We start from the raw sequence: 19,743 nt of genomic DNA, 5'->3' as shown, positions 1-19,743 counted from the left end.
GCAAAACATGATGTGGAAAGCTTATACTGTTGCCAGCACGGCGCGACAGAACTAAACACCACACTGCGTCCCTATACTCAATGCAGGTACGATTCAACTAGCTTGATCTTCCACAGCTAAGTTAATTGTTTAACGTGTAATTCATAAATACCACTGTCAGAGAAGTACACATTTGAAAACAGCTACTCTTATGCAAACGAATAAGCTAAAACACCTTTTGCGTTGAAATGATTTGCCAATCAAGTCGCGAAACATAGGCCTTCAATTGGAATGGTTTTATTGTCAGCCGTACACCACGACATATAAGCTTGTAATTTTCCGTAAATATTTTTTTCCGGGGTAAACGTGTGTAGGCGCATAGTACTTTTACTAGTAATGACGTCTCACGTCACTACATTTTACTCTGTAGGGGTATGTCAAAGAACAAAAATTTGGTTTCGCTGAAATGTCTTCAAGTGTCCAAATATATTCGCACATAGTACTTTTACTAGTAATGACGCCTCAGGTTAATACATTTTACCCTGTAGGTGTATGTCACAGAGCAAAAATTTGGTTTTGCTGAAATCTCTTCAAGTGTCCAAATATATTCATAGTAAGTCAGAGGAGTAAGAGTTTGAGGACACCTAATCACTTCTTGTGAGTTCGGAATACAAAAGCATCAGTGTCGAATTGTAGGCATGGTCCTCTCTAGAAGCATCTGTTGAAATGTCTTGCCGAGAGTGGCCCATACAGTATACTGGTGCACATAAAGCCGCTGGCATACCGTCACATTCTGTTTTTATCCATCCATTACTTTGGTGCCATGTGGGCAAGTTGAGCGATAAAAAAAGAATGCCACAGAGTGTTTCTTCGAGCGGGCATGTTGCCATCACAGCCAAGAGGAACACGTCAATTCACTGCAAACTTTGACATCACCGTTCATGATCAGTCGCCCGTCCCACTCCGTATGTGAAAATTTGGCTGTTGTTTCATGGTGACTGAATTTCCAATGAACCTCTGGCAACAGCGGTCATCGTCATTGGGACGCCCTTTGAGCGAGAACGGGATAATTGTGGGCGGGTATGCGAAATTCCAGCCAAATAGATGTTTGTGAAGCAGCTGTGTTTTTCTTGTTATTGCAGTAGTCGTCGCTTACTAATTTAGTACCTCGTCATGCTAATATCCACTTTTACCCCATGGGTACTACTTTATGTTGACCCTCATTACATGTCAGCAAAGTCAAAAATCGCTGTACATTAAGCTGCACGTACGGGGTGTGCCCGTTTTGAAAGTAAAGAGCCCCAAAGCATTCACCAGGCCCAACGTCAGCTGGAACCATAAAACACACTGGTGTCAGGGATACGTACTTACTCAATTCAAGACACCAGTATGTAATTCCCATCTCATGCCAACTTTTCATTATTGAATCTTAACTCAATTACTTTGCTTTTTATGTCTCTAGGCCGCCAGCCGTTTTACGATCTGTTTTGGTGGTATTGATTAGGGACGATCTTCATCTACTGAATGGGCCTGTTATTGCTTTCGCATTAAAACAGCTGTATCCTTCCATCTTTTAAGCTTTTCTCCGTTACAAAAAAGAGTCAGAGAGCTTACACTTTAGCGCTATAGTTTGTCTTAAATCATACATAAATGTGAATTTTGGAACAAGCATCTATACAAACCTACAAATGTTCATTTATTGTTCCTTTCGGGTGGAAGAAAATCAAAATTTGTCGACCGGAACCTTTAGAATTGTAAAATTCTAGGATGTATAAAACCAGGGGGCACGGGTTTTTGGTGCTCTTACTGCGGATAATGAATGTACCTTTAGAAATTTCGAAGTTACGTCTCTGTATACGGGAGCATTTCGATAGCATGCGAACCAAGCTTGCAATCTTGGGGTAGTGTTAAGAACCGTCGTTGTGTGTCCCCGAGTGGAAGATCGAGTACAGCGCTAGGTTAGGATATCTGTATGTCCCAGGTGTCTCCACGCCACTTGTTGGGGGTTGATGAGTGAGCAATCGGCCCTCAGGTGGCTTCGTCTTTCCCCTTTGTAGTGGTCAAGCACGCCTCGGCATGTATAGAGGCGATCTTTACAGTTGCCTGTGGAATGTGCGCCTCGCGCTCTGGGTGGGTGCGACCACGAGCAGCCTTTTTGAACTATTCACTGCGTTGTAGTGGCATATGTGCGGCCGGTCCATATCAAGGTGGTTGTGGTGTTTTAATTCATCTTAGGGCGTGTAAATACGCCCTACGCTTGACATTCTTCATTAGGAAAAGGTGAGTATTGCTGGTTGGAATCGCAAATCATTTTCCGTGCTTGGGTTGCTGCAGTGGCTGGCGCAATGCCAGTTCTTCGCCTTCCTACGAGTGTTTGCTTCGGGTGAATCAGGGAGTGCGAATTTTGTGAGAGCAGTCGCTGGCGGCCGAAACCTAGCTCCCCGTGGCTGTGATCTTGGGATCGCTGCTCTCTCTGCTTCCCGTTGTAATGTGGGTGCGTGTCCATGGAAAGGGTTGAAACGCAGATGCCCTTCCGCAGTTCCGAAGTGGTTGGTAATCTTGTAGTCGAAGGTCTTCTATGTATAAAATACACAGCCTAACCGGTGGCTAGATGTCTCCCAGTTGCCGTATTGGAGATACGAGGTCAGTGCGCAGTGCTTTGTGCCTCACGTAGTTCTTGATGGGTGTTGTGCCCATCTAATGCGCCGTATGTCAGGTTAGGAGGATACGAGGGTACTCCTAGGGCTCGCTCGTCGGCTCTCTTAAGGAGCCGTGAAGATAAAATACAACTTCGTTTAGTTTGAAAGAACGAGAATTCAGTATCTCACTCAGCTCCATTACAGCCACAAAAGTTGTTTTTTTAACGAAAAAAACGCAAGAAATATTTCAAAACTTTCAAATTTTGCGCCACAGTGACGTGTTATGAGCAAGGATGATGTCATACGGGCCAACAACAAAACATAATTTTCAGTGCGTTAACTGCACGTTAGCATTCAAGTGATGCGGTCAAATGGAACTAGAGGCCCCATTACAGACGTCCAGTCATGTGCGGTCGCGATAGGTCAGTTAGGCGGCCGCCAATCGCGCGAACAAGGTTCCGTGACGTCATAGGAAAGTTGCGGGAAATTGGCTAGGGGGTCGCGACTGCTTCAAACGTTTTCTTTTATATCTCCGTTATTTGTTCGAAGATTGCGATGATATTGGTATCATTGTTATCGGGACTAAGCACTCTTTCTAATAAACCCAACTTGCATTTTGTCTTCATGGCTCCTTGAAAGAAGCTGTTCGGTTTGAAGTCATTCAAAATATTTACGTAATTGTGGGGATCCGACCCCCCCACTTCACTGAAAGCTTCACTAAAGTTCGGTAACTGGGGTGGCTTCAAATTTATGCTGAATGTAAGCGCGCAAGAGTTGTGTAGTTAAATCAAAATTTTTGACTGTTATGGCCTTTGATTGCAATTCCTACGGAACACATTAAATATTCAGTTGCCGCAGTGTCTCGCGGTGTTCCACGGCTGCACATGTCAATATGAGTGGCGAGATGTTGGGACAGGAGTGGCTGTTGATGGAGCGGCATAAAACATGCGCTTCTAGCTTCAAAGTATTCTCAGATCCGTTCACCTTGTAGACTTTCATGGTTGGCATTTAGCAAGATCCGCGGCTTGTTCGGTTTTAATTATCAGCATCCTGAGGTCGCTACCCCGCGATGATAAAAAAGGCTGTCTAAACACAGTTCATAAACTCAAGCAAACTGCGATATGCTCGTGCACATAATAAAATCAGCTACCGCCAGTATTAACCTAAGGTTGCCTTTGTGCAGTTGCGCGGGCGTCGGCAGGCCGCCCGCTTATGTAACTTTGTGCTTTGCACAAAAATTGACCCCAGGTATAACATACGATGCGTTGCGCTGCGCCTTTCTTGTGCAAGAGCTATACTCATACACTTAGCAACGACATTTGTCTTAGCAGGTGAGTCTAGTTTTTCTAGACAGCTCTCACAACTACTACGGTCTATGTCAATCTATTTCGGGGCCTTACAAGGCCAGAAGCAAACAACACACGTCTTCCAATCGAGCACACATGAACAAACGAACAAATAAGGCAAAAGCTTTGCACACAGCTCAGTGTAGTCGTGATTGTGCCAACCCGGCTAATATGATGGCTCTAGCGGCGCCGGCGTGCGCGGTGTACCGGTGAGACAGCTTATAACCCCCTCGGCCAGCCGCTGTGCAGAACGGGCTGGTGGAGCGAACTTGTAGGAGATATAGTGTGGTTGCCTTAACCGGTGGCTCCACCCGCACCGCTCGGCCAGTACCCTTTTTTTCACTTCACGTGAGTCAAACGGTAGCTCGCCACGAGCGCCGGTTACTCAGACAGCGTCTTCTCCGTCCCTCCGAGCAAAGTTCTTTCTTACGGATGTCTGTGGGGTAAGTGTAACAACTTTACTTCACCTGTAAATCCAGTGAATGTCTGCACCCTTACTAATAAATCTTCCTCAGATTGTTTTTGGCGCGCATGGGCATTGCGTTGCCCCGGCAGAGTTTTCTAGACACAGCAGAACCTCGGATTTTTTTAGCACCTAGCCATATAAAAGTTCTATTATTGAAGTCAGCTAAGAAATACTTATATTAAATATAAATATGTTGTGCCTCAGTTGTGTTGAGGCACAACGCATTTTATCTGTTGTGTTGTTGAATTTTACTTTCGGGCCCAGTTGCACCTCACTTGATGGTGCCTGAACAGATACATAGTAGGTCGTGTATCGGTAGACGCTATTCTCGATTCCTATTTTATTAAAACATAGAAGAGAATAGCTAAGCCTGCTGTGTAGCTGTCTTCTTACCAACTGTAACAAAACGATTGGCTGAAATCCACGCTGTGAAACTGGTCAGAAAGCAAAGCTGTAGTTGAAAACTCTAAAATAATCCTTATGCGATGTCACTTGAATTCACACATGTCACTCAACAAATAGCGAAACCACAGATTTTGCCAGCCGTTACCTGGGATTCGTGTCAAAAAGAGCCTCCCACACCCTAGGAGCTCAATATAAAAACCACGATCTGCCTGCCCGTGTCTACGTGTGGGCGTAGCTTAGTCTTTAGGTCTACGGGCTCTCGCTTTGCTTCTCTTCGGGCCCAGATCCTGACTGGGATTCACGGCGGCTGCGTCCAAAACGCAGCAGCGTCGGCCATAGCCACGGTAGCGCGGTCAATGCCGCCGCTCTAGTACGACCGTTCGTCGGCGGGAAGAAAAGGGGCAGGAGCGTCGTTCAAAGGGTAGGACTAGGGCTGTATGCGCGGCTACTGCTTCCTCTCTCTCACTGCCTCCCCTCACTCTTGTTTCATTTGCCACGTCCAAGAAAACCTCTTCCTTTCCCCCGCCGCAGTGTCGGTCTCACCGTCTCCAAGTGTAGGTGTGTAGCTTAGTCGCTTAGTTGACGGGCTCTCGTTCCGCTGCTGATCGCGCACAGGTTAAATCCCTGGCGGAGCCGGTAGCTTTATTTAACCTGGTTGGGAGCTTCTGTGTGCGCCCGGAATGGCAAAACCGTTGGCTGGTAGAGGTAGAAAGCTTTGTTTTAAAAGGCCTCCAGCGGTCGTGATCAATCCTGAGTCCTTGGAGTCGTGAAGCCGACGTCTACTGATTGCACCACTCCCACACGGCCGAAACGACTTGGATTTAGAGAGGATCCATGACTGTGCAAAATGAGAAGGAAAAATAATGCACCAGTCCGTCTAAAGGGTATGACAGCTGAACGCAAGACTTTTTTCGCGTGAAATCTACTTCCGTTCGGAAGCGCGGTAAACCACCGGCCCACTAAGACTCCTTTCGACCGATTGCTTTAGTAAGTACGTTGCGTAAGTAATGGATAAAATTATCTTGAAAAGGATGAGTTGGCATCGATGCCAAAGAATTGTACCGACTTGAACTGAATGGTTTTCGACAGAATCGATAGCGATTCACAGCATTATTGACCTCGTATATTGTTTATTGCACTTATAGTGCATTATAAAGCACTTGGCTTACTAGAAAGGTTATATGCATGGACTGTGGACACTTTTTTTGTTATACACAGATGAAACCCTAGCGCCATGTTATTGTGGGAAAAGCGGAGTCCCAAAAGGGGCAGCCTTGAGCCCATCACTGTTTAATCTTACCATTATTCACCCAAAGAACACTCTCCCCCGAAGCGTCAAGGTCGCACTCTACGCCGATGTCGGTGTTTGAAGTCTATCGAGATTTTGCCGAATCACACAGCAGCAGCTTCAGAAAGTCTTGCGATAATATATGTATACCTAGCGCCTGAAGAATCAATCTTTCCCCCGAAACAAATGTGGAATGTCGTTCACTCGCAAGAGCAGACACCTACATCCTAGATTCGTCAGAGGCCAATCTGCTTAGAAAACGAACCAAAAATTAACTTGCCATAAAAATACACAGAAACATCTGCTGGTCCCTATTAGTAAAACGATTACGAACACAAACATCGACAGTACCTCAAATAAATGTACATCTTTACCACACTCCCTGGGCCAGTGACTGTCATTCTCCGGTTCTGCTCTTCGAGGCATATGTCGATGGTGTCTTGCGCTACAGCCTTCCCACCCTGCATAAACTGTGCCCGATTAGCAGATAACAGCTTGAAGCGGCAAAGAGCAAGGGACTTGGCCTTTATGCGGGCTGGTCACGTTGGGAGAATTTTCCGGAAGCTGTCTGCCTGCTTCTGCTACCTTGGCGTGGCGTGGGTGTACTACGGCTTCAAAAGACGCTATTAATCATTTCAGGCACAGCTTGGATGTCACAAGCCATTTCCCGGTTCGTACTGTCTTGATCCGCAATACGATTGCGATACACAATCGTATTGCGTTTAGAGACAGTTTCACCTTTGGACATACAATAAGTGCAATCATCTGCGGCTGTGCAAAATCAAGCTCTGCAGATACCTGTTATCATAAAATATTCCATTGCTGGAATACTTTAAATAAAGCGGATATCTCAAGATGACCTGGTTCAGATTAAACTTGAGCACATTCACATATTTTGCTCAGCAACAGCCCATATTTTTATAAAAGAATCAGCAACATTTGAATGTCGTTCTTCAGAAGTGTTTATTACGTGAGCTATTACGTCAGCGAAGAGATAACTGTCACACCGGCTTGAGCGGTACTTCGTCCACGCTAGCTGACCTTTATGGAATCAAAGATGCCATCCGGTACACCGTTCTTCAGCCACTGATACAGTTAACCATTTTCACATATTCGAAAGCCGCCCTACAAAGAATCCGACAGGCCTCCAGCTACATATTTAACGACCACACCCACCGCGAAGGAACCTACGTTCAACATCTTGGGTATGCTGCTGGCCATTGATTTACCCTTCAGTGGCTCCTCCGACACTGGTGTACTGAGACATCAGCCAGCAGATGAGGCTGCATGCAATGGCCTAGAAATAACAAAAAAGAAACATTTCCTTCCCAAACAACGATGCTTCAGCTATGACCATTCAAAAACCGCTAATGGGTCCTTCCCCAGCATCATCACGCTCTTCTGTCTCCCTTTGGCCCACACACGGGATTGAGGCAGCCATAAAAACTACCTTACCCACTTGAGACGTTGTTTCATAGACTGCGAATTAATGCGGCGTTTATTAATACCTACTTAAAACGCGAATGCAGACGTCCAAACTCATACTGAAAAACTGTGGCTGCCCTGAAACCATCGAACATGTCCTCCTAGAGTGCTTCACTCACACAGACGCAAGGACCTGTTGCAGCTTCAGCAGAGGATAAACTGTCTTCTCCCTGGACCAATTACGAAATGCCTTATACCTGGACCATGTCACAAACCTCCTCTCAACGTAATGATCAAGACACATTATTTGGCTCCCTTGATGATATTGGCGTCAGTTAGTACAGCCCAACCTATTGCGGACAGTCCAGGCTATATCCAATGCCCTTATATTAGACACTACCCCTTTTTTCTGCTTTCCTCTAGAACTATTGTTTTTACTAATTAACTAGTCTGCCCATTCCCCTTCCTGCTGGGCAACTGCAGCAACAGGACAACGATGTTGACAAACCGCTGTGCATTACTTTCTTCAATAAAGAGTTTCAGCCTCTCTTTTGCGCTCGCGAGTTCATTTGATAGAACTGTTCCGACAGGCCCCTGCAGCTGCTTTTATGTGTATTATTACGTGGGGAGCTGACCATATAATGCCAGTACGAAAGAAGCCGATCAATAAGCTAACAGTAAGAAGGAAAGTGAAAGAATTCATAATAGCAATGTAGAACCGACATTGCGCTATTACAGAGGAAGAGAAGTTTACAACAGAAGAAGCGAGCGAGAAGCTTAGACGCGTTTCCACGGAGTATGCAGTAGAAGTAGAAGTCCGAGGTACGATTGCTGGATAGGATACTGGTAAACTTTCTCAGGAGACGAAACATTTATTAAGAAACGCCAAATCTTCACAGTGCCCACTTCAGGTGACAGAATAGAGCTCGCGGAGATTTAAAAGTTAATCAATAGGCCTAGGACAGCTGATATACGGAAGTATAATATGGAGAAGATTGACGATGCTGTCAAGAACGAAGGCAACCTGGAAGTAGTGGAGAGGCGCCTGGGCACGAAGAAAAACTTCATGCATGCACTTAAACACAAGCAAGCTAATGTCATTACAAATAGGAATAAAATGCCATAGTAGCCGAGGAGGTCTATAGCGATCTGTACAGTTGCCAGGACATTTAGGATGATACCAAACGATGAAGTAGTTCAGAGGATGTAAACATCCCTCAATTAATGACGGTAGAAGTTACGAAGGCATTGAAAGAAATGCAATGTGGGAAAGCCCCCGGTGAGGATCAAACAGGTGACCTCTTGAAGGATAGCGGGCACATTGTACTAGAAAACTGGCACCGGAGTATACGCAATTCCTAGTGGCCGCGAGTGAACTCTATTGTTGGAAGAATGCGAGCAAGTTTCGGTGACATGCAGCACTTGAAAAATTACAGGCGGATCAGCTTACCGTTAGTCGTCTTCTAGGAACTTACCAAGCTAATCGCTAACAAAATTTTGTCCCCTTTGTTTTAGTCAACCCAATGAACAAGCAGGGTTTCGTAAAGGCTATTCGACAATAGACCCTATTCACATGATCAATCAGGTGATTGAGAAATGTGCGGATTGGAAACAGGTGGGTGGAAGGGTGAATGACGAATACCTAAATAACCTTAGAAGTAGTGATGACGCTGCTTGGCTAAATACCTCGCAGGACGAATTGCAGTACAACCAATATATATAGAGGTAATAGATTATCAGAAAGCATATGACCCTGTCGAATCCTCGGAAGTCATAAAGGCATTGCGGAATAAGGGCGCAGACGACCCTAACGTATGAATACTGAAGGATATCTAAAAACTGCTAGCAGTAAAACATATGTAAGGAAGGGTGTCAGACAAGGAGACACAGTCTCTCCAATTCTATTCACTGCATATTTACAAGAGCTATTCAGAAGATTGGATCGGGAGCAGGTGGGCGTAAGAATGAATGAAGAATACCTAAATAGCCTTAGGTGTACTGATGACGCTGACTTGCTAAGTAATTCATAGGACGAATTCCAAAGCATCATTACCACACTGGGCAAGCAGTAGTATCGAGCGTCCTAAAATGAAAATGCAAAAAACTCAAGTAATTCTCGATAGCCTCGGCGGCGAACAACTGTTTGAGATAGGTGGCGAGGCAGTGGAAGGGGTAATCGAATATATCTCCTTATATCCAACAGAAACTCCGGATCCCAACCTTAAAGCAGAGATAATTAGAAGCATAAGAATGGGGTGGAGGGCACCATGCAGGCATCGTCAAGTAATGCATGGCAGCCTACCATCGTCCCTGAAGAATAACGTGTGTGACATCTGTATCTTACCGGTTCTCACCTACGGGGAAATACTTGGAGACTCGCTAATAGGGTTCAACTGAAATTCTGGACATTTAAGCGAGCAAAGGAAATGAAGATGATAGGTTTACCATTAAGGGATAAGACGAGAGCGGAGTGGGTCACAGAACAGACGCATGTCAAAGACAGTTTAGTAGAAATAAAGAAGTGTGTGTAGCCAGGGCTCGTCCGGTCGAGGGAAGAACTCACGGACAGACAGAAAGGAAGGTGGACTAAAATTTATCACATTTAGCAGACTACTCAAGGCTGTAGTTTAAGATAGATAGACTGAATATAAGATCTTATGATCAGACTGTACACAGGCGATGTGGCAGGCTGTAGTCCTGTAGTCTACTGCTCCGAATTAATGTTGACCATTTGGGAAGCTTTAACGTGCACCGTAATCTAGAACACACGGGCGTTTTAAATTTTCTTCTCTCACAGAAGGATATCGTCGTTAATAAAACGCCCTGCCTGCCCGTGTCGTATAGACCTACAGGTCTTTTCTGAAGCGTAGAGTAGTATTCAAACCAACAGTTAGTTTTTCACAGCTACCCGTCTTTTATGAAGCGTAGAGTAGCATTCACACCAACAGTTAGTTTTTCACAGTATACCTATATCACTTTAGCTAAAGAGAATTGGCTTAATCAAGTTAGAGCTATAACTTGCTGTAATTAGGCACTACAGAAGTCGACCAGTCACAAAGTACATAAGCTAATTCACAATGAAAATGACCAAGCACAGCAACAATTCCCAGCAATTACAATTGAGGAATTAAAGCCAAAATAACAGTACATTTTATATTATTAGAGAAGTTTGAGACAATAAAGAAAAAAGTAAAATTATTACAGATTTTTTTGGCAAGAACAAGTTTTTGCAGAAAGGTTGAATTACAACAAATTGCTATTATAAATTCGTATGACTCGAAATATATATTTTTCTGAAACATGCGCTGAAGAACGCCAATGTGTTTTTACAAAAGAATTTGTACGAGGCTAATAACTTTTTCTAAATCAACGACTATAATTATGTAGTTTTTCCAGTTGTAACAATTGTTGACTGCGCACTTGTAGGCTTATAGGTGCGGGAAGTCAAACTTCTCTTTTTATTAGTAAGAATAAATTCCGGCGCCCTTTCAAAAAACAAACAAGGCGGCGCTTTACAACTCAGTGAGTTTTCTAAATGATGCGAAGGAATGGTTTGAGTCATTGGATGATACTGTGTTTAAGTAATGGCGAGAGACAATGCCGCTAATTTTGTGATCTCAGAAACGGGGTTGCAATGCATAAATCCCTGCTTATACCTGCATCAGAGGATTCCGGAATTGCGACGGCAGCAATGCGAATGAATCATAAACATTTTGACAGCAAATCGGCGTGACTGAAGTGTAAAGAAACACGCATATAGTGTTTTAATGCAACATTTGTCTATATTGCTTTACACGGTGGCTTTTTTTAACCGACGGCGATGGTCGAGTGGTAAAACACTTGTATCGTAAGCGGCAAGTACCAGGTTTGCATCCTGCGCCGCCGGATACCCACCGGTTTCTTTAAAGGCCACAAGCGTTCCCTGAGCCTCTGGGCGCCTTGGACGTGGGAATAAACGCCTGGATCTTGGCCAAAGCTGCCGTGGGAGGTGACGTGGGAGGTCCCTCGAACCCGTTCGCGCTGGGTCAGGAACCGCTTGGCACCCACCAGTACAAAGGGTACAAGGGCCCCCTGCACTGCCTTGGCAGGGCATAAATGGCTTGGACCGTCTCTACGTCTGCGGCCTACGTGGGAGGCTGCTGCTCCGGGACATCAGCCGCTGGCCACCCACAAGTCTGAAAATGGGAACAGGCGCATACCTTGCGGGGTTCCTGGAAACCGTAATACCAGGCCGGACAATTCATTAGTTACGAGAAAGTGGAAGGTACTTCGGTACCGCTGGGCACCAACCAGTATAAAAAATGGCACTGGCAGCCCCTGAATAGGGGATCCAGTGCTTGGGAAGTTACCCGACTTCGTCGGGAAACGACCCAGTGGAAGGGGTCGTAACTTTCACCGCAGCGATGGCTCAGAGGTACAGAACTCGCTTGGAATGCGGTACGGGGTTCGAATCCTGGAACCGCGGGGCACCCATCGGTGTTTTTATGGGTACAGGCGTCCCTGGACCAGTGCGGACCCTTGAACGGGGAATCCACGTCTGGAAAGTTAACCCTGGCGAGGGGCTCCTGACCCTTGCCCATCTGGCGGGGCCCCCGGCCATCATGCCGCGTTGCGTCATTTCCGGGGGTGAAAGAGTCTGGCGGCATGTCCAGCCACCGGCGATTGTGAGTTGAGCGTACACCGTGGCTGTGGAAGGCACCCTGTGCATTCGTTTGCCTTGGTGGCGCCGGGCAGGAACTTTTTTCCCTTATTTATCCTGAGGTATTGGAAAACGGTCCCCGTTGGACATCAAAATGATGTGGCTGAGGTTTTGTTATTCGCCACTATGATTTGTCACACACGTTACAAAAACTTCCCGAAGGTTTAAACTCGGCCCAGTTTTAAAGGGCCAGAGTAATCTATATGTATTTCCTGGATAAATAAAAAGCGTTGCTTTTAGTCTGCGCTCCAGTTTGCGCGTTGTTTGCTTGGTCCTTGCTTTGCGCTGCTTTTTTTGCCACATGACATGAGCTTCCGGATTTCTGTTGAGGAATGTTTGTGCTCTTCGCGCTGTTACGCATGATTGTCTGGCTATGTTGTAGACGGCGTTTTGCGTGCGTATAGGTTGAACTTGTCCATCTTCCAACAAGCCCCTGCTTCCATTATGCCGCCAGTACTAAGCGACTGTCTACTACAGTAGTTCGTGGCCATACGCGAGAGCTGTACTGTCGCGGTGATTTTATACGTGAAGCGCATTTTTCTACATTTTGGGCTTCGGGGTAGCGCTACTGCCTGGCGGCTTTAGACATACCCCGTTCGTCTTGTGTAGTTCTTCAATTGTTGGTGTAAAGCAGCAACTTTTGTGTTTTCTTCCTCAGAAGATTCACCAATCTTGTTATCATGGTGCCGCTATCGTTTTCTTCTTGGAACGTAAGCACTATATTGTGAAAATGGTTATAAATATCACACACTCGGGCGACGAATTCTTGCCTATGACCAAAAGCGGTGCAGTTCAATGTGATCTTTTCGGCTTCTGGCATGTCCATCTCCTGGATGTGTCGCAGGAGTTATAGCGAAGAACATTTTCTGCCAGCAATGTGCGTGTGAGCTAGTTGTATATGCTGTACAAACAGAGCAACCGATCTGGTTACAATTTTTTTAGCGATGTGTGTAGGTAACAATTGTGTACCAGACTTTTTATATATTTGCCGAACTCTTATATGCGGTCGTAACTAAGTAAACAAGCGCTTCTAGCGTGTACATTGAAAGGCCACAAAGTACCTTAGACAAACACTGATTGCCAAAAGCGAAACCGCCAGTTTGTACGAGATTTCAGCGCATGTAAGATCCCCAGTTGATCAAAATTAGTCCGGAACCCTCCACTACGGCCTGCCTCTACGCCTGTGTAGCGCGGGCGGATTGTCTCATAATGAATGTACCCATCAAAATCAAATATGGATGTCTCCACCTATTCAATATCTTGGAAATCCTCAAACCTCTTTTTTACTCAGTCTGGGCATTGTTTGCACATTTGAGTGACGTCATGCAAGCGATATTGTTGCTCTTAGCTGATTTACATTCCTAATTTACAACACTCCGCATAGCACAGCTCTCGCTATCGCCCTGAATGAATTTTCTTGCGGACTTCGATTTTTTCAACAGGTTCCCGGTAAAGCTCAAAACGCTAAAGGCTTCAAAGAGAAGCCTTTGGAGCGTCCGTAAAATGACCTTTTCCAAGTTGACTGCATAGTGTTCATAAGGTGGCCCAACAATGTATAAAGGCGGAACATAGGTAGGACCTTCAGTTTGTATTCTCCAGCCTAAAAAATTCTTTCCCGCCATACGAGAGAGCTGTTTCGTCGCGCTTATTCTGCGTAAAGTACATTCTTCTGCATTTCAGGCTTCTACAGTCGGAAGCATTACTGTGAGAAACAAACAAAGCCCTGAGTGGAGAGTGTGAGAGGGGTTGTACATCAATTGTCTTTGACATGCGGCGAATCCTTTGTTGCACACACACAAGGTGTTGCGTCACCGACCATCAGTGGAAACATGCGGACAGCATCAAGAGCGATGGTTCAAAACACATATCCCTAGATTGTGATGCCCGCACGTTGGAATTGCTAGAACCCAAAATTGTTGGGCGAAGCTGGTGCAGACACCACCAGGGCTGGTAGAAGCGTTTTTGTTTCAATAAAGATTACCAGTGCCTGCAGCGCACTCCTATAAAACTGCACGAAGCGCAGTGGACTCGTTTACACTGCTTTAAATGATTCTCACGCTCGTATATCTGATGTCAGTATTATTCGTACTTTGTCTGCTTTTGTTCTCTGAAGTGGATGAGGACGAAGTACATTAGGCGACATGGCTGACATTTGAAGCTCTGTTTTTTAGCTTGCGTGTTTCTGCAAAACGTTTTACGTGGGCGCCACTTCAATAGAAATACCTTATTGTCAGTGCTGGTTCCATGTGCTCTGGCAGCCTTCGTCTGCTTTCGGGCTGTAAGGTGTTTTGCGCCTGAGTAGCAACTTGCCCCACAACATATTATTCTCACCCCTTTATGCCATTCCTCTACCACACCACCATCTATTCAATAAAGCGGCAGCTTATTCGATAAGGCGGCAGCTTACTCTTTCTAACGAAAAAACTCTGCAACGCTGTTTTGAACTTGTTTGTAATGCTATATACTTCCACAAAGTAGTCAATATACACGTCTAGCACTCAGATTTGTGTGTCGAAAAACACGCCAAGCCCAAAATTACTGTCCTATAACCATCAAATAACTTAGAAACGTACACAAATCATTCATTGCTTTTCCCCATTCTTTGCTTTCTCTAACAGCTGGAATATCCTCAGTTCAGAGGTTTAGTGGCTTTTGGTCGACTAAATTTCAGTTGCTGCCACTCATGCATTCATAGCCCCTTAAAAAAATGCTACAGACGCAAAGTAGAAACGCAAGCCGTAACTGCTGCGACGAGCAAATCACGCAGTGCCGCCCCGTGCAGGCGACAACTGCTGCATTCGAAGTATGTCCTGGCGAGAAGGAAAGTGTGAAAGCCTTTATCGCAAGTGTTGAAGAGTACCTTTAGCCGTTCTTATTGAACGGTAACCGTCCGCAGTTTCCCTGGTTCTCAGCTGAGCTCAACAGGCGTGTTCGGATGGCGTTATTTTAGCCAACCTAAAACAACGAGGCAGTGGCCGAGGAGAGCGGCCCCTTCAAAGTAATCCTGCAACGGCTATTAATTTTTCTAATCCTAAATGATTTAAGAACGTAGTCAAGCAATGCATTCAGTATTTACACCAATGATCACAAATTTCCTAGGTCAAACGTTACTGCTCTATGCCCATCAGATACCATACACAACTTGCTTTAAACATCTTTCTCTCTTTCCCCTAGTGGCATAACACGAAAACATAACACGAGACCGGATGTTCTGTTTTATGAGAACAGGGTCCTCCGCCCGTTCTCATGCTCAAAAACAAAGTTAGAATTGTGGTAGACGGTGTTAGAACAATGGCTTTAGTTGATACAGGATCTACAGTTTCTGTGATGAGTACTGATTTTAAAAATAAGCTTGGACGTAAGGTAATGTTTGGTTGGGACAAGGTGGCTAAAACGGGGCTTAAAACATAACACGACATTTTCGTGTTATGTTTTTTTTTCGCTGATATGCATGCCTACCAGCAAACTAATCATAGAATACACGTTAGAAGGTCGAGCGCAGCGTAAACATTCATTTACAGCGTCGTTTATTCTTGTCAGTTTCGGTTTCGACAAAACGAACGCCAAACGGCCGCCATGACAGGCGGTATCACGAGACATCACCATTCTTGCCGTACCGCTGCCGCTTTGGACGCACGTATGAGCGAGCGCACTCACGCGCTTTGACCGGCCGCGGTTTTAACCGTCCCCACGCTCCCGGGGAGCATGACGTAAGCCCCAAAACCTAGAAGTGTACCCACGCCAGTGCAGCGCGCGCCAAACACAGCCAGCGCATCGGCTTCGTCACGGGCGTCCCAACATCAGAAGCTTAGGGCAGGTAGCAGATGATGTCATGTCGGCCCGCTCTAAGCTTTCTCGTGGGGGCGAAGATTAAAATCATTTCAAAATGTGTCACGCTGAATGCTTTCTGTTGAAACTTGCTAGGAGATATCTCCTGATAAAAAGGGAGCATTTTAACTAGTTATCTCAGCTTTGAACTTTTGTGTCAGTACTCCTTTAAAGTCTTCAGTAATGAGCAAATATATTTTTTTGATGTCCGCTACTTTTCCGTCTAGCAAAGTTTCAGGAAGATGTAAGGCCCACTATACAAGAATTTAGCTAATTCCTTGTTGTCGTCGTGAAATACCTGTAGCAAAGACGGAAAAGGGAACTGAGCAAAAAGAGCCCAAGAGCCACCTCTTTCTACTTTCGGTTTGTGCAGGTCCAGAAGACGGGGCAGCAATCCCTCAGGAATACTGAGCGAAAAAAAACAGAAACCAAAACGGCAACATGCTCGCCTATTTGAGGAGCAGCGGAACGTAAAATTACTAGGAATGAACTAAATAGGCTCGTGGGGTAATTCCGGCATGGTGTTCTTTCACCATTGGTTTGCGTGCCCTTTTAACAAAAAATTCCCTGCATTTACCCGAGGGGAAGAATGTGAAAGTGCGAATGCAGGAGTTGAATTTGCGCGGTTCGGTAATGTTCGCGAAAGAGAGATCACACACACACACACAACTACAAAGAAGGAAAGATGCATTTATTCACAGACACCTATTTGTGTTGTCGTTGTACTTGATTGCTAGAGCGTATCTCAGCTTTGAAATTTCGTGTCAGTACTCCTTTAGGCGGGTGCATTAGCCCTTCTCACGCCCGATTCCTGGCCAATCCCCCACGTGGGTATGTGCCATGCACAGACACCTATTTCTGTTGTCGTTGTACTTCATTGCTAGAGCGGATCTCAGCTTTGCAATTTCGTGTCACTACTCCTTTAAGCGGGTTCATTAGCCCTTCTCACGCCCGACTGCTGGCCAATCCCCCACGTGGGTATGTGCCATGTCAGCGGCCAGGCAGCGCGCGCCCATCTCCCCCGTTGCCAAGGAAGACGAGGAGCGCGCGCACCCGCAGCTGTTGCTATGCGGACGGCGGCGGAATGCGGACGGCGGCGGACGCTTCAGGCTAGCTTAAGAAGTGCATTCGCACTTAATATGCACCGAGCAGCTTGGCGAAATACACAGCAATGTAAGTTCGTGTCACGGTAGTCTGAAGAACTCATTTGAAAGACACCTTAAACTTTATCTCACAACCTATATGGTGGTTTCCAAGTGCCCCTATCTTTTTACAAAAGAATCCATAACCTTTTTCTCGTTTCCGACCCACTACCCACAAATTCGCTTCCGTTCCTATAAAACGTAGTACAGTGGACGTAAAACGCCTAGCAAAGAATAAAAATGGAATTTAAAAATTTTGACATAAATTTCTCGAACGCGAAATAATCTCTACAACTTACCAAAAATGACATGACATAAAGAATAAACCGAACCGGTTTCTTCTCCATTGTCAATATCAGCAGCAGAGTCAAAGCCCATTCCAAAGACTCCACCCTTTTCCACCACATTTTCGTAGCTCTTACCCCCATCGAGTTTTTGTACGTACGCTTTCAATAAACAGCAATTATCTTTAGGTCTGGATGTTTACGCTGCGCTAATTTATTTTTATCATTCTACGGGGGCAGGATGCGAGTGCAGTAGGATTTAGCAGTCACCATGAGCGAAACCAAAGGGCTAGAAAGAGCACACATTGCTTAACCTGGCTCGAGGCTACCGGTAATTGTATAGTATATCGGTGACCGTTAACTCTCATCTGCACTCACTCTCACCGTTCTCTCATCTGCACAGAACAGACTATTACTCAACCCAAGCGCAAGCGTTTGTAATAGATAAATCGTTGTAAAACCAGAGCGCCGAACCAGAACAACACCGGTTCAATTACAGTGTGGGTCGCGCTTTTTTGTCCGTCTTTCATTCAAATTCCTGCTCATTGAAATAACATCAAGAACTTTGGATTGCATTGGGTGGAAGCAGTGAGCGGATAACGGCGCTACAACAAATTATAGCGAATCATTGCTCTGCACTTCCGACTGCTTTAACATTAAGTAGTACGGTTTCAATTTTTTCTTTGTTTTAAATTACGCCTTATTAGAAAAATCACAACATCCAATGTTTTTGCAAAAATTTCTTTTTTTTTCTAGACAACCCATAATAAACAAATATGTTACGAATATCTGGCGGACATTACCTATCTTCTACGAGTCGTGACAATTGCAAACCCAGACATAGGGGTTCAAAGCGAAAATTTAGGATGTGGTGGAATTTCACAATTTTTATAATTTTTTAGTGGCAGTACGCCAAATTTTTTTCACCTGTTTGTGATATTCGTGCAGTTTGGGATTAAAAATGCTCAGAGCGATCAAACTTTGCTGCGCGCGAGCCCGGAATTCGGAAACAACTGCAGTGGCTGGAAATTGCGCGTCAGCCACGCTAACTTTCGCAAACATTGTTCTCGCGGAGAACGCACTCTAGAGGAAAACGAATGGTCGTTTTAAGCTTTTCTCTGGCTTGGCCATGCGTCAACAACAGTGTAGGAGTGAAGAAAAATGCGCCTTTCCACGCAAGTTTATTCTGTCGTGGAATCACCCAGAAGCCATAACGATTCTCGGTAATTGTATGCAAAAAAAATTGTAAAACGGGTTTTTTTACATTGCCGAATGCTCGAAAGTACATTATCCCATTCCTTACGTTGTCATGGCAGGATAACGTGCCGAGATATAATACGGGGCGCAAAAATGTAGATTGGTTTTCAAATACTGTAGGTTTCCTCTTTGTGTAGGCGCATGCTTATTTTAAAACTTTCAAGCACGTTGATTAATCGTATGCCCTCTGCACTCCCTTCCATCCGCCTGCAGCATGGGTGGCGGTGTACAGAGAGGGAGGAATACTGTGCGGCACGGCGTAACTTTAAACTGTTTTACAACACTATTTGATCGGAATGTAAAGAGGAGTTGGGGTCGGAAGTAAGCATTTTTCTATATGTATGCACGCAGCATCCCCCGGACCCCCCCACCTACTTACGCCACTCCAGCGCCCGTTCAGATTGGGGTCATTAAATGCAGCTGACGAATAATTTCCCCAGATTGTTGCCATGTGGTTTGCAATCGCGACGTATTTTGAATGTACAGCGCTGTAGTTTTCCGTTACCTGACACGCCACTCTTTCATTTGTCTGCTGTTGGAGGATGCACACCGCCACTTAAAGAGTGGCCTTTGATACTGAAATGAATCGAATTGCGTTATTTGTATAAAATATACATAATATTGCGGTGTATTTCTTCGGAAAAACCCGCTCTAGGCAGCTTCGCAAGCCGTAAAATCCAATGATGGTGGCAGCAGCAGCGGTGGAGCGAGAAAGAAAAGAAAAGCAACAAAAACCTTTCGGTAAAACCTGCAGGAAAAAAATATTAGATAAAGAGAAGAGAACTCCTCCCCTGAAAAAGGAAGAAACAACAACACCAAAACAATTAGTACTACTACTACAATAACCGCAAATACAAAAAAGGGAGAATGAAGAGGAAACCGGGGCTAGAGATGTACACTTCAAGGCATAGGGTAATTCAATTGAATGTCACAAGTATAACGGCTCGATCGCGACAGTGTTCAAGCTAGTAACAAGTAGAACGCG

The 19,743-nt window shown here is 45.2% G+C and overlaps 1 protein-coding gene across 1 annotated transcript in view; it reads right to left on the bottom strand.

The window, feature by feature from the left end:
* Positions 1 to 11,659: 11,659 nt before the first annotated feature.
* LOC144148212 (uncharacterized) overlaps positions 11,660 to 19,743 on the bottom strand; it is a 34,669-nt gene continuing 26,585 nt past the window's right edge. Inside the window, exon 3 of the mRNA XM_077679794.1 lies at positions 11,660 to 11,723. Within this exon, the coding sequence (XP_077535920.1) occupies positions 11,660 to 11,723 (64 nt within the window). The remainder of the gene's footprint in view (positions 11,724 to 19,743) is intronic.

The sequence above is a fragment of the Haemaphysalis longicornis genome, unplaced genomic scaffold (assembly GCF_048455015.1).
Source record: "Haemaphysalis longicornis isolate Haplotype H1 unplaced genomic scaffold, Haemaphysalis longicornis Haplotype H1 scaffold_8, whole genome shotgun sequence".
Classification (NCBI taxonomy): Eukaryota; Metazoa; Arthropoda; class Arachnida; order Ixodida; family Ixodidae; genus Haemaphysalis; species Haemaphysalis longicornis.
This window is presented reverse-complemented; position numbering and strand designations above follow the sequence as displayed.